General features: G+C 31.7%; 1 protein-coding gene across 1 annotated transcript in view; it reads left to right on the forward strand.

Annotated features, from left to right (window-relative positions):
• Nucleotides 1–13,508, forward strand: part of LOC149797008 (uncharacterized) — a 39,230-nt gene extending 25,722 nt beyond the window's left edge. Inside the window, exons 2-3 of the mRNA XM_089960325.1 lie at nucleotides 3,503–3,725; nucleotides 11,745–13,508. Coding sequence (XP_089816451.1) covers nucleotides 3,503–3,725; nucleotides 11,745–11,844 — 323 coding nt within the window. The 3' untranslated portion in view covers nucleotides 11,845–13,508. The remainder of the gene's footprint in view (nucleotides 1–3,502; nucleotides 3,726–11,744) is intronic.
• Nucleotides 13,509–14,296: the final 788 nt, after the last annotated feature.

Below are 14,296 nucleotides of genomic sequence, written 5' to 3' on the forward strand. Positions count from 1 at the left end.
GAACTCATTAGAAACGTATCTCTCAAATACGATATGACTGAAGAAATATACATAATGTTCAGTGTGTAAACATACCGCTTAATTATCACTATTTTTAATATTTTACTTACTTTTTAATTATATTTTGAATTATAACTCTATAAAGCAGCGGACAGGTGAAATCTTGGGTTAAGCAAGTCAAACATCCTGACATGAGTATTTAGAATCCAATACATCCAAACACAGAGAAACAATAATGATTTCATTAGTATATGTCTAAACTAAGACAAATTAAATGACTATCGATCAGAATATATGCTTCGTTACAAGTCAACCACTTATCATATATATATATATATATATATATATATATATATATATATATATATATATATATATATATATATATATATATATATATATATATATGAGAGAGAGAGAGAGAGATTCAGGTGAATAAAATCACAGACTAAATAGAAAATACCATCGTTTCTTCGGCATAGAAAAAGCTAACAGAAAATATTTCTGACGTAATGTAGATGATTTAAGTGATCCGTTCTTTATTTTTAACGATCCTCCTTTTGCAAATGTTATGGAGTTCACTTTTCCCAACACATATATTGGTAATCATAATGATATGAGATGTAGTAGATTGCGACAAATTACACACATAATGGAAATGCGAATGATATGAAATGTAGATTGTGACGAATTACACATATAATGGAAATCCTAATGATATGAAATGTAGTAGATTGCGATGAATTACACATATAATGGAAATCCTAATGATATGAGATGTAGTAGATTGTGACGAATTACACATCTAATGGAAATCTTAATGATATGAGATGTAGTAGATTGTGACGAATTACACATATAATGGAAATCTTAATGATATGAGATGTAGTAGATTGTGAGGAATTACACATATAATGGAAATCATAATGATATGATCTGTAGTAGATTGTGACGAATTACACATATAATGGAAATCATAATGATATGATCTGTAGTAGAACAATTTTATTCGGCAACAACTCATGACCCACTTGTGTAGCCTATCAAATGGAACTTCTGAAGCAACGTGTAACGATAGGTCGAAGTTACATTTGCGATGCTCTTTATCTCAGACTTTATAAAAGTTCAGAATCAATTACACGGCAGGTTTGAGGCTGTAATATTTGTTTTCGTGTAGTACAGGTCGTGGCGTTTGACGTGCCACTGGCAATTGAGCTTCTTCACTAAGTTCAGGTTTTGCCAGTGGTGTTTGTGGCATTTGACGTGCCATATGCAATTGATATTCGCTAAGTTCAAGTTTTGCTAGTTGATTTTGATGAGGCTTCGACGTTGTTGTGCAGTTTCTTTTGGTTTTGGCAATGACTTCAATTTGTAAATGACCTAGTCAATACTATTGAGTAGTACAAAGATTGGTAGGGACAGTGTCCATAAACACTGTTTCTGCCACATTTGTAATGTCATGGAGCTGGTCATCTTTTACTTGCTTTGCTCTCAAATTATTTTCCGTATCATCCTCATTTTGTTAGAGATCCATATGTTCAAGCTTTGTTGTATATCCTACATTTTTTTAAAAACTATATATTTTATCTTTTTATGTTTAGTCGTTGGCCAGTATTTGTGTACTTTCTCAGTTGATAATAATTTATATACTCTAGTAACGCTCTTTGCGAAATGGATTTCAATTATAGCTGTTGTACGTTATATAGTCCATGACGTTTATCTTCTAACGATTTGCTTGCTGCTGGGAGTTTGTTGAATTCATTAATACGGTGGGATATTTGCCTTTGAAATGTTCTGCTATATTCCACCTGTTCCTTATAGATCAGAGATATTAGGGGCGCTATATTTGGGTAGCTATCTAGGTAGCAAAGAAAGAGATAATACATAGTTGTTATTAAATACACCGTCTGAACCCCAAAAAGTATATAAATTATATTAAAAATCCCTTAAATGTCACTTATTGGATTCAACGAAATTTCACATAAGAAATAATACCAATTGTTACCAAAAGAAAATAATATTACTAAAATGGTATAGACTGTCATTATTTTAAATTGCGACTTATAGGCAAACTAAATTTCAGAAAATAATCGCGCCTCAGGCAGAATTTAATAAGAAAACTTTTATCTTTAAAATCTCAGTGCCTATACACTGTTACAGATGTACTGACATTTATTTCATTCCTCTCATACATAAACAGATTTAGTCAATTTTGTAAGGATTAATTTACAGAATGTTTTATAGATGTTGTAAAATTGTAATCAATAACAAATTTGTTCAGGAAGACGCATACAGTAGTTGATTCCGTAATAAATATACCTTCTTTGAATGATATTTGAAGAAATTTGAGTGTCATGATGATTACATCAACATCCAATTGGTTTGTTTTTCTTGTTTTTTGGGGGGGGTTTTGTTTTTTTTTTTTGTTTTTTTCTTTTTTTGTCTTCGTACTATTTTGTTTTTTTATTATCTTTGGTTGATACATTGAATGAACTTTTTCTTTGCTGTATCAAGCATTTCAGCTAAAAGGCGTGAAAACCCATTTTCTTCTTACACTATTAGTCACCATCTCCAGTCTTAAATCGGACTTTGTTACCCATAAATTCTAAATAAAGTTTTGTTCAATCTTTGCATGCTGATGTTTATGATGTTTACGAGATTCTCAAATCGTAATGCACAGCCGAATAAAGTTTATGTATTTACTCAAATCAAATAAGTAATGTGTTCCTTCGTCATACTCTACTGTTTGAAGAACCTTCATATCATGACTGATGCTACATATTGGAATGTTATCATTAAATGTAATCTGTAAATCTTCATGTTTTATAAAGCATTGCAGTACAAATTTTATTATGTTTGAAATCAGCAAATCACAATTTTTTTCAATTCTTTTGAATATTATTTTGAACAAAAATATACCACACTTTCATTCTTTCATCTCCACGTAACTTGTAAATGAATCTGCATTTATCTCTTGATGCAGACATTGTTACTTGCACGTTAATTTGTGATATATTCCAAAAACTATCGATTCAACAGAATATAACTATAATGTACTTTTGCCATTATTTATGGTGTCTAATGAATTTAGTTACTTGTCTTATAGGCTGACTGGTCTATTAATTTTAGTGATTTTCAGAAAACCCCACGTAGCGTTGGCGTAATGAATTTTACTTTTATTTTAATGCTTTCCTGCACAAGTAGGATAGTTAAAATATCAAAATATGAATTTTCTACAATGGTGTATATACCCCACTCTTACAATCTTTCTTTCCTTTATATATATATATATATATATATATATATATATATATATATATATATATATATATATATATATATATATATATATATATATATATATATATATATATATATATATATGGATTAAGAACGCTTACTAAAGTGTCCATGCTTTACACAATTATTTTTCATTTAGAAAATGCGTTCAGATAGCAAATTTCAGCAACGTTAATTTTGCTTTCATCCTCCTTTATTTAAGTTGATGAGTTCCTGTGCGAGTTTTGCCCATCGTTTAATACGACTGAGGGCTTGTTTCAGACTGAGTTTCATTGTCCTTCCGCGCTATCACTGCAACGCTCCCAGGATTGGTACTGTTGTTGCTGCACCCCCCGTGGACTGAGGACGTGCTGTACCATGAGTGAGAGAAGCATCTACAGCAGCTACGCTAAACTAACCAGCTTCGAACTCTTGATTAACAAATGGTAAAAACACAACCTCTTCACGTTCAACAGTTTTTTTGCATTGTGAGACACAGAAACACTTAACTCTGCTTTGACCTCGCTAATGGAATGTAATTATAATTGTCCTTACTGGAAAAAGAAACTATACAGAAAGATATATATATATATATATATATATATATATATATATATATATATATATATATATATATATATATATATATATATATATATATATATATATATATATACATATATCACCCCCTACTAAATAATCTCTCAGACAGTTTAATATTTCTGTATCTCAATAATCTAAATAATAACTACACATTGCTCACAGGCACACCAAATTATGAGCAACGTTGGATCCCGATTTAATAAGTTTAGAACAATTTTGAATATGATTTAAAATTTTAATACATATATTTGGTGGTGTATGTGTTGGCTATTAATTCAGCACGTACATCGTAGCATTAGTCTGATTTTATTTAAATTTGCCATAATGTCTTATATATCTTTTTTTCATGACACATAAAATGAATGCAGAATAACAAGATTTTTAAGCAATAGTTTTGTTGTCGAGCATATAAGGCCTTAATGTGGGTTAGCAATTTTATTTTGTCTGGTTTGCTTTTCATTTTTTTATTTTTTATTTATTATTTTTTTTTTTTTTTTTTTTCTTTTTTTTTTTTTTTTTTTTTTTTTTTTTTTTTTTTTTTTTGCTTTTTATGCAACTTGTATTAATGTTTCTATCAATGACGTAATATCGGGTGTTTATGTGCTATGATCGATATATTTTGGGACCTGATATGCTGTTAATGTGTACCGATTTTATACGCAAGTCAATGGAAGAGTGTTAACTTGGTAGCTTACTAACATGCAAACATGGTAAAATAAGTGTCTCAGTGATGTACTGTCAGTGTCCTGTTCGTCACGTTCCCGCCTTTTATAATTTCACATACGTCATCAAAACAAAGATAATTACATCCTTGTCCTCTCCTTTTTCTGCACAGTAGACTATAGTCTTAATTCAAATGTTGAAACTTTAGGTTGATAACAAGATGAATATGCATTGTTTGTGTTATCTCCAATCGTTTCTACACCTGAAGACATTTTAATATATATTCCAACCATTCAACTTATTGACGCATGATATAAAATCTCTGAGCAAATCCCCAATAAATATAAGAAACACTACAGATTTTACAGCAAAACAGATACATGTGTTTTACACTTGTCTGTGAGTAAAATTGTAACAAATTTAAGAAACGTTGCAAATTTTACGGAAAATCGAAGACATATGCTGCGTATCTCTGATAATCACAGTGTAAGTTAAAACGAAGACACATTAATAAATCCATTATTTCGGCTTTAAGAGACCATTCATAATCGTATTGTTATTCTCGACGTTGTCTTCATATTGAACCCAATTATGCTGGTTACAGCATTCAAAACGATACAATAATCAGCATGTACACATGATGTACTCGTAAAATTTATCACAGTCGAGAAGATTATTTGTCAGACACTAGACAAACCAATCTTTCTTATCATTACATATCACAATGATACAAAAACGGTGAAAGAAGAAAACAAGAGTTGAATTTGAAAGAAGGAAAGAAGGATAAAGAAGCCTGAGTTAAAATAAATAATGAAAACTGGAACACTAGTTTGCAATTATAATACAATGGTAGGACTTCTATTAACTTAAGCATGAAAGCTTTGTCATACTTGCCAACGTGTCGTCTTATGTGTCTAGCTTACTGTTGAGATAAAATAATATATATATTACACTATTAATTCTGAATATTCTTCGAACTGCAATTTTAGTTTTCTTTGCAAAGCATCCCAAAATGTAGGATTTGGCTATGATTGGCAAATGGTATAGTAACGTTTCTCCGCGGTCGAAACAAAAACTATACATTTTGTAGGTACATCTACTTTGAATACATGTATTAAATTTGTCTTTCAATAATCTTTAGAACTGGGTCAAAGAGTTACTGAATACATGTCAATTACAAACTTATGCTCTACGAGTTAACGGTTTTGTTGCCCATATGTTTATATATGAAATTATTATTTGATAGTTGATATTGCATATTATTATTTCTTAAAGATTTTGCGTAAATATTTCTAACTTGAAAGTAGGGTATTTTTGACTCGATTGAACTCTGAAATAAACAGAAGTGTATTTTCTTCCAAACTTCAGATGGAAGTTTGTCCAGAAAGGCGATTTGAACCTGCTTCTGATTTTTCAGAATCGCATTAAATTGCGTTTTGCTTGATTGTTGGTTTGTTTTTTGCTTTATTTTATTTTTTGTTGAGGATACACTATGATTAGATCGTATGTCATCTTGTTTTGGTTGCTGATGTTTTTCTTTCTTAAGAATAATATTGCTGTAATATTATGGTATACTGGAAGATTAGTCTATAACATTGGATGCTCTCTTAAGCTCATAAATGGGAATAGCGTGCGATTTTTAGTACTATAACGGTAGGTACACAATGGGGAATGGGAGTGTGAAAACACTATATTTGAAATGGTACACTCTTTAATTCAAATTACAATATTTGTAACAAATGAATATCAACGTTGTAGAGATTGCTCATTTCATAAGCAGCTTGATTGCGGAAGATCAGAATCCTATTTATGTCTGCTGGAAGAGCTCAATGATTACATATTTAAGTGTTTATGTGTCATAACCCTTAAATGAAAATGTCTACTACAAAAATGCACAAAAACTTCGAACAGGAAAATGAAGGATACATATAACAATAGATTTGAGAAAAGAATAACAGAAAATCAATTGAAAAATACTACGCAGATGTCAATCAACCAAAACAAACAAATGAATTATATGCAGAGTGCGAATGTGCCATGGTCTACAATCTGACTGATTTAAGGGACTGGTCGTTGAACATCCTTAGATGAAAGTATAAAAATTAACATGTACCTTGACTAATGAACACAATAATTTTTTTAAAAAATACCCTCAATTTGCGAGAATTTTTTTTTCATACAAACAAATAAGATACCATCAAAATGCTGTGTTATTGAAACTTTTCTGCTGAAATAAATAAAATAAATGTTAATATTGCAATATTACAAATAAAGACTCAAAATAAATATGCATTCTTTATTAAATATATCTTGATTTACATACAGTTGATGAAAACATTCAATGCGTGTAACTTTAAGCATCAACCTTAGCATCAACGGATAATGTATGTTCGTTTCGATGGAATAAAGTATGGTCAACACTGATTATAATACAAAACAACATTGAAGAGAATAAACGTGCTGATATATCGATTTCAAAAACATAAGGAATTGCTCCCAAAGACATTAGAGTTATAAAGCATAATGGTACATTCTCGTGGGTCGGTGGTTCTTTCCAGGGTTTTCCCGGGTTCTTCCTCCACCATTAATACTGGCCGCCATGTATAGCCTATTGTGTGCTGAAAATGGCGTTAAACACAACAACAACAACATAATGGTACACGTTAGAAGCGTGATAAGTCGGATACTGCGTAGGCAATGCTCTAACACGGTAATAAATGACATTAAGAAGAAATTGAAAGATACAACGTTCTAGAATATGATGTAGATTCAAAATTTATGACAATACAAGCTGAAAATCAAATAAAATGTCATTGACTATATGGTGTCTACGAGACTGTGCACAGGATAAAAGGGAACAAAAATCTGATGGACGTTGATAAATCACTAAAGCATTTAAATGTTTTTCAAATTGCATTCAAAGAAATAATGATACAACCTCACACCACTATTCAGTCAACTATCAATTTTTCGTTGACAAAATTTGTACTATATTCATCAACAAAGCATTCATAAGACTTACAATCACAAATTATCTCTACTTTGAGCGTAATTAATTAATCTAGGAATATCAATCGGTACGCATTAACAGTGTGTGGACAAACAGATTTTAAAGACATAGTTTGATCTAACATTTAGTAAAACTGAACATCTGTTGTATATGGCACAATTTGTTGTACCCCCTGAGGATATATTTACCAGAGCCAGCGATGAAGGAACAGCGAATGGAAAAATATTGTAAAGTGTTTCAAATGACACAGAAAATAAAACTGTTTTGGAAGTGGGAAAGAAATTACGAGAGATATAAAGACTGCGTCAAACAGAGGGCATTAGTTTGGTATTACAATGAGAGAAATAAGACCCCGAAAAAAGAGGTCAGCGAATTACACGAGACAGAGTATTCATACATTTATTCCGGAAGAGACAGTTTTATATACCATTACAATCGTTCATCATATTTAGGTAGGTAAATGAACTTAAGATCTATTACATCATATTACCCTTATCCTGCAACAGCTTAATATATTAAATTAGTTAGCCAAACTAACATAGCAAATACAAGTAGCGAGATAAAAATTTACCTAAATTCAAACTTTCACATTACATTTGTATTAACACTTTGCAAAGTGATTGTATGTCTCTGTGATTATATACAGACGAAATTCTAGCAGAATCAACTAAACTGGTGAGTGGCGATTGCAACAGCTAGTTTAGGGCTTTCCTACATGCATTTGATAGACAAAATGTTCCATCTCAGGAATAAATAACTGAGACAGTACATGTGCTGTACTTTGTACTGATAAAAATACTGTTCCATAATTAGCTAAAATCGGGGCAAAATTGTAATGTTTTTCTCTAGGTGCGAAATCTGATATATTTTACCATGCTTATGCTACAGGATAATGCATTCAAATCAAACAATAACACAGACTTGAAACTATTTGACTCGAACTGCAGCAATTTTAAACTTCCACCACAAAATTACTGGAAAAACAGTAAAGGAACAAACAAGTATTTCATTGGTAATGGGACACAAAAACATAAAGCTGTTTACAAAGGTTTTGGAGAACCAACTTCTGTTATTGTGCTAGCTGTTAACAATCTTAAATAGAGTTTGAGCACGTAATCTTGGGTATATGATACCATTAGAAGCTAATACAATTAACTGTCTTTGTGCACCGTGAAAAGTCAACGGGTTGAACAATATTCATTCTAAGGGATGACAAGGAGCTTACAAATGAAGTTGTTATAGGTTAATTCGAAGCATTAAATTGTATGGAATATATTTCCTGGGTACACAGGTTCAACAAAGTACCTGCTACAGTATCACGCACTGTTAAAAGATAGTGGAGCAATTAATAATAGGACAACAGGGTCATGACAGAAATGAAAACGTTACAGTAAGATTCCGATAATATATAACAGGTTCCAATGGGCAATTAGACCATGGTGATGGAATTAACAGTATTGTGTTGTTACCTAATGACATTGTAATAAAAAATATAGCATTCTTGGATACAACAAGTAACTAGGATTAAACCCTAGCACGAATTCCAAGTAACAGCTGGTGGTATTCCAAGGGCTAAAAGACAATCCGTGACAGCAGGACTAAAAGCTGTAGAGGACAAAACGAAAACCAAGGTGGTCAAAATATACAAAGAATGACTATGATCACAAATGCCTGGTCTGATAATTCTGTCAGTATCTTTTTGTATTACAAATTTATAAAATTCCCTGTTCCTAATACTCTTTAATCAAGCATTTAGTCTGTGCCTATTCTTCAAATATCAATATGCTCAAGTGTTTTAGTCATCTGATTGTGACTGGCGATTCAATCGCAATTTAGGTTAAGTCTCAGTTGTTTTCTTTTTGTTTTGTTTTGTTTGCTTTTTGGGGTGTTTTTTTGTTGTTGTTTTTGTTTGCAATGTGGCAAAGTACATCACCTTCATATGCAGTGAAGACACGTATTTTTGAACCAAATATATGGAATAAATGGATAGCTACAAGTTTAGTAAATAATTTCCTTTTGTACGTTTGTCTACAGATCCATCTTGTAATAATTACATTTTTCATTTTTAATTATGATTTCCAGCAATATGATTGGCCAGGCCCTTTTGAATTATTCGGGTTCATTCCTATTTGTTATTCAGCCAGAACCTCTCATGAATTGATTTACTTTAATATTCTAATACTGTTCCCATCTATGTCATAAAATCATAGTATGATATCTTTAACTCTAAAATCATCTACTGTTAACTGATATTGCTGTTCGTCTATATTAAACGCATGATGTTCCCAGTGTTATACGTGTAACTTGTTCCTGGGGATATATTTAGGAGTTGCAAAATCACCTCTTCATAGATCAGGTTCGTCTGTGTCTCAGTATATTCAATTTGTTTAGTGAATTTAAAGTCACCTCTTGTGTAGTCTTCAGGATTTTCAGATTCTTCCAGTTCAAATTATTAATTATCTGCAGCCATTGAATGACTTCTTAAAAAGCCCAAATTGATAAATCACAACTGGAAAATAAACAAGGAATCTTGTCATGACAATAACGGATCCATTTATCTCCGAAAAGTGACCAGTTCAAGCAATGAATATATAAAGAGATAACCGGTAACAAAACGACTGAAAATGAGATGGAACAAATTGAAAAAGAATAAATTAGAGAGATGTATGAAGTATATGTGAATGTTTCTCCTGCAAATATCTCCATATCACTGTCTGATGTCATAATTTATACCGTTGGTATGACTGATAATTATCATCATTCTAATCGTTAATATTATTTTATGAAACAATGAACTTAAATAAGAGTACGTGACATTTTATAGAATTATATATTTTATATGGTTTTTATCACTTAAGCTGGGCTTTCGTCTATATGCGTTCAGTGCTGGTTTTATAACATTCAAGGATATTAATTTCAAGACAACGTTGAGAGAAATACATTAGACCATACAATTAAAATGTCCTCATTGGCAACGTTAGCAATTGAATGATTCAACTATTTTTCGTGCTCTTCCATCTGTTTACACAATAGAACTGTCACTTTTTCATCCGTTTTACTAATAAGCATGCATATTATGCTAGTCAGTTTGATTTCTTTTAAATCAAGAGGCACACGGCATGGTGTCTTTGATGTCAAACTTAACTTATACGTTGATTTTCGAAAGTGTACTTACCCTTCTGTTGAAGTAAATAAATGGTACACCTAATACCTTTAAAGCCATGTTAAATTTAATGGCCTCTTATAATGCTTACAAAATAAATCACTTTTCCAGTCAAATTGGGTTTCCTGAAGTTCACATCATTGTTGCATTTGTTTCATGTAACTGCAACAGTAATCTGCTCTTTATTTTCCTCTCTCCATTTTCTTTTGTACTTTCTTGTGCAAGGTTAACCTTTACTTAGTTTTTGCCAACACTCTTTCATGACTTTGTCTTCTCCACATTTGGACCATGTCATCGAATCCATATTTGTTTGTAAAAAAATTTTTATTTCAAATTATATTAAACTATGAATTACAACACTCTAATTCATCATGCAACTAACACTTTTAACATCTTGAAATTGTTTTGATCTGCCTTCAAAATATTTTGTCAAATAAATGGAAAGAGATAAAGAAGAAAATATGGATGAAAACTTGATTGGAAAAGACCCTCACAAGTTAACTTCCAACGAACAAAGGATCTTTAAACTTGGTATGCAACTTAGAACAGTACTTAAAATCACACTATCTAAAACCATGTTATATGACACATATGAAACAAGTTCAAACTAAACAACAAAGTTACATACTCATCAACAGTTTGATTTTCAAAACTCATAACAGTCCATATCAGGCCTTGATATGTGTTTTATCGCACACGCGTTGTGATGCATGCCGGATCAATTACCTTATTCTTCACTTTGGATTTGAGATACTTTTTTAATACAAAAAATTAATATGCTGCAATGTTTTTCTGACGGTGTTATTTTTGCAGAACTAATCAATCCATCTTTTCAACATTTTTTCTCATCCCACCCCAACCCTTTTGTTCAAAATACAATATACGATGTAACATGAATGTGCCATTCTTGTTTATTTTTGTACAATCAGTATTTAAGTGATAATTATATATGTTCATATGTTATGTGTAATCTGTACAAACTTATTTTAAAAAATGGTAAGAAAAGTTTCTTTTCATTTATTTCAGCTGGCCTGTCTTGCTTATGGCTGGAGTTTTTGCTGGCATTGCTGTCATCACCCCATGCATTTGGCCCCGTCGCAGGTCCCAACCAACGACTACCATATGATACAAAGACACCGTCAATGTTTATTATTTTGCTGTAATTGAACAGTTTAACAGTTCAGCTTTCACAAAAGCAATGCAGGTGGCCATTAATACAAAGCAAACTGGAACACCTGGTGAAAATCATATATCGTATCAACACCCATGTTCGAATGCTGGACAAATGGGTAATAATTAAGTAGCTTGAATATTGTACTATGAAGGTTTCAGTCAATGAAAATCCTCCCAAAAGTATCGACTTACCTTACCAAAATAAAAGTGGTGTCGACTGAGCTCGGAATACTAGAGGTACAAAGCAAGTGAAAATACCAATTATACTTGTATCTCAGACCACAAGCAGTCTACAACTAAACTGTCCTCATACTGTATTGACTTATATCTGTCATTATAAGGAGGTGGGGTGGGGGTGTGTGCATGATGCTTCAAAGCTAAATAAGTCGAGTTGCACAATACCCGCTCTTGGAAGAAAATATCCAGCAATTACCACAAGGATGAAGACATATCTCTTGGCCTTTTTCTGAAGATCTAATTATTCTAATAATATCTAGCATGATCACCCTTAATAATACGATACTGATGTAACTTTATTAAGCATGTAATTCTATTTTATGTGTACTTTCTGGGTTGCATAGTGAATTAGAGTGGATGCTTCTTAAAAGTATCAACAACATTCCAAAATTATCACCAGCATTCCAAAATTATCACCAGCATTCCAAAATTATCACCAGCATTCCAAAATTATCAACAACAAAATTCGGTAGCAACCTGAATTTTTCTTATACCAATAAAATTTTGCTTTCATTTCCAAAAACATGCGCTCAGATAATGGAAAACTGTACTTCAAAGGTTTCAAAAAATCGGTAAAGTGGCTCCTTAATCACGTACGCGCTAAAAGCATCCTTTCAAGTTTGACTTTCAAAATGTCTTGTCTATTATTTTGTACACAAGAATGAAATTGGCACTTTATATAAATGAGGTAATGCAATCTTTAAAAAAAACAAAAACATATGGCTTAAAAACACTCAATAGAGTTCTGTATGCTGTACAAAAGTTAGAATTTAAAACTTGAAACCCTACTGACAGTTTCAAAAGGAATAACACAATGTTTGAATAAATTTTGACACTAGTTTTGAAGTTTTCAGTATTCTCAAACTGATGCTGGCATACAATGTACTCAAGAGAAATTTTCAGAACGGTTTACATGACACTAAATAAATAGAACCTGACCGAGTTAATGGTCGAACCGTATAACTGAGTTAGCTGAAGAAACGTATGCATGTACCAACACATAAAAATGGTAGGGTGTTTTAAAAGTGGAAGCAAAAGCACGTGATTTTGATTGAATGAATATTGAACTAGTCTGAAATACACTTGTATATCGACAACTTAAATTTATGTAGTACAGTCCATATTGCGTTAATAGCTGTATATGTATATGAAAATTCCATGATTTCTAGTATATATCACATGTTATAAAATATATATATTTATACCACATACATTTAAAATAACAGGGATTTAAAAGAGTTGATATCAAGCAATTTGATATACTAATACAATAGGTATGTCAAATTGTGATCCATCCATGGCACATTAATATGCATATATAAATATTGTTTCAACATTATGTTATGTTTCAACAGTATGCGATCGCTTCTATATTTTCTACATCTGTGATGAATTTTCACTGATTAATCATTAGCGATGTAATAAAATAACTAGATAAACATTAATAAGCTCTGTATTGTAAATGAATTAAGCATGGGACATAATGGCATCAAAATTATCTATGTTTTTCCTTTGATTGCTCTCTCTCTCTCTCTCTCTCTCTCTCTCTCTCTCTCTCTCTCAAGGAGAGAATACGGGGAAGTCGTGGATTGAGAGAAAAGAAGAAAATGTCACTTGCATCTTGTAATCTACGAGAACCAGAAACGTCATAATGGGTAGGTGTAGACGTTCTATGGGATTTTAATAGTGTTGATAATACCAATGTTACAAAGTTGCAATAGCCTGTCAAGATCTTACGGTAAATTTTTGGTTAAGAGGAAGACACATACTGTAATCTATTTAAAAATTTGTCTTTTATTTCTTTCTTCCTATTTTATAAAATCTATTAATAAGATTCGAAAAACAGAGTATTTAATATTAAAATGTCAGAAGGCAGCTTTACCCCGATCCCACCTGTCTCTGTCACTTATTTAGTTGGTGAGACAGTAGACCAACACTTCCTAAAATTTTACAGACCACAAACATACATTTTGATGCACTTGATAGAAACACAAGAATCAACTGTTTATAATATATATTTATTGAAAACAAAATTGTTTCGACCCTTCCATTGGTCTCATGAGGTGGTAGCAGCAAACAATTTATTTTGTTCCTCGATTTTGCTTAACAAAACAGGTACGCTTCCGGTCCATGTGGATGGTGTTGGCCGGAACAGGAAGCCGACGCAA

This window comes from Sinohyriopsis cumingii, chromosome 6 (assembly GCF_028554795.1).
Source record: "Sinohyriopsis cumingii isolate HCF-2022 chromosome 6, ASM2855479v2, whole genome shotgun sequence".
Taxonomy (NCBI): Eukaryota; Metazoa; Mollusca; class Bivalvia; order Unionida; family Unionidae; genus Sinohyriopsis; species Sinohyriopsis cumingii.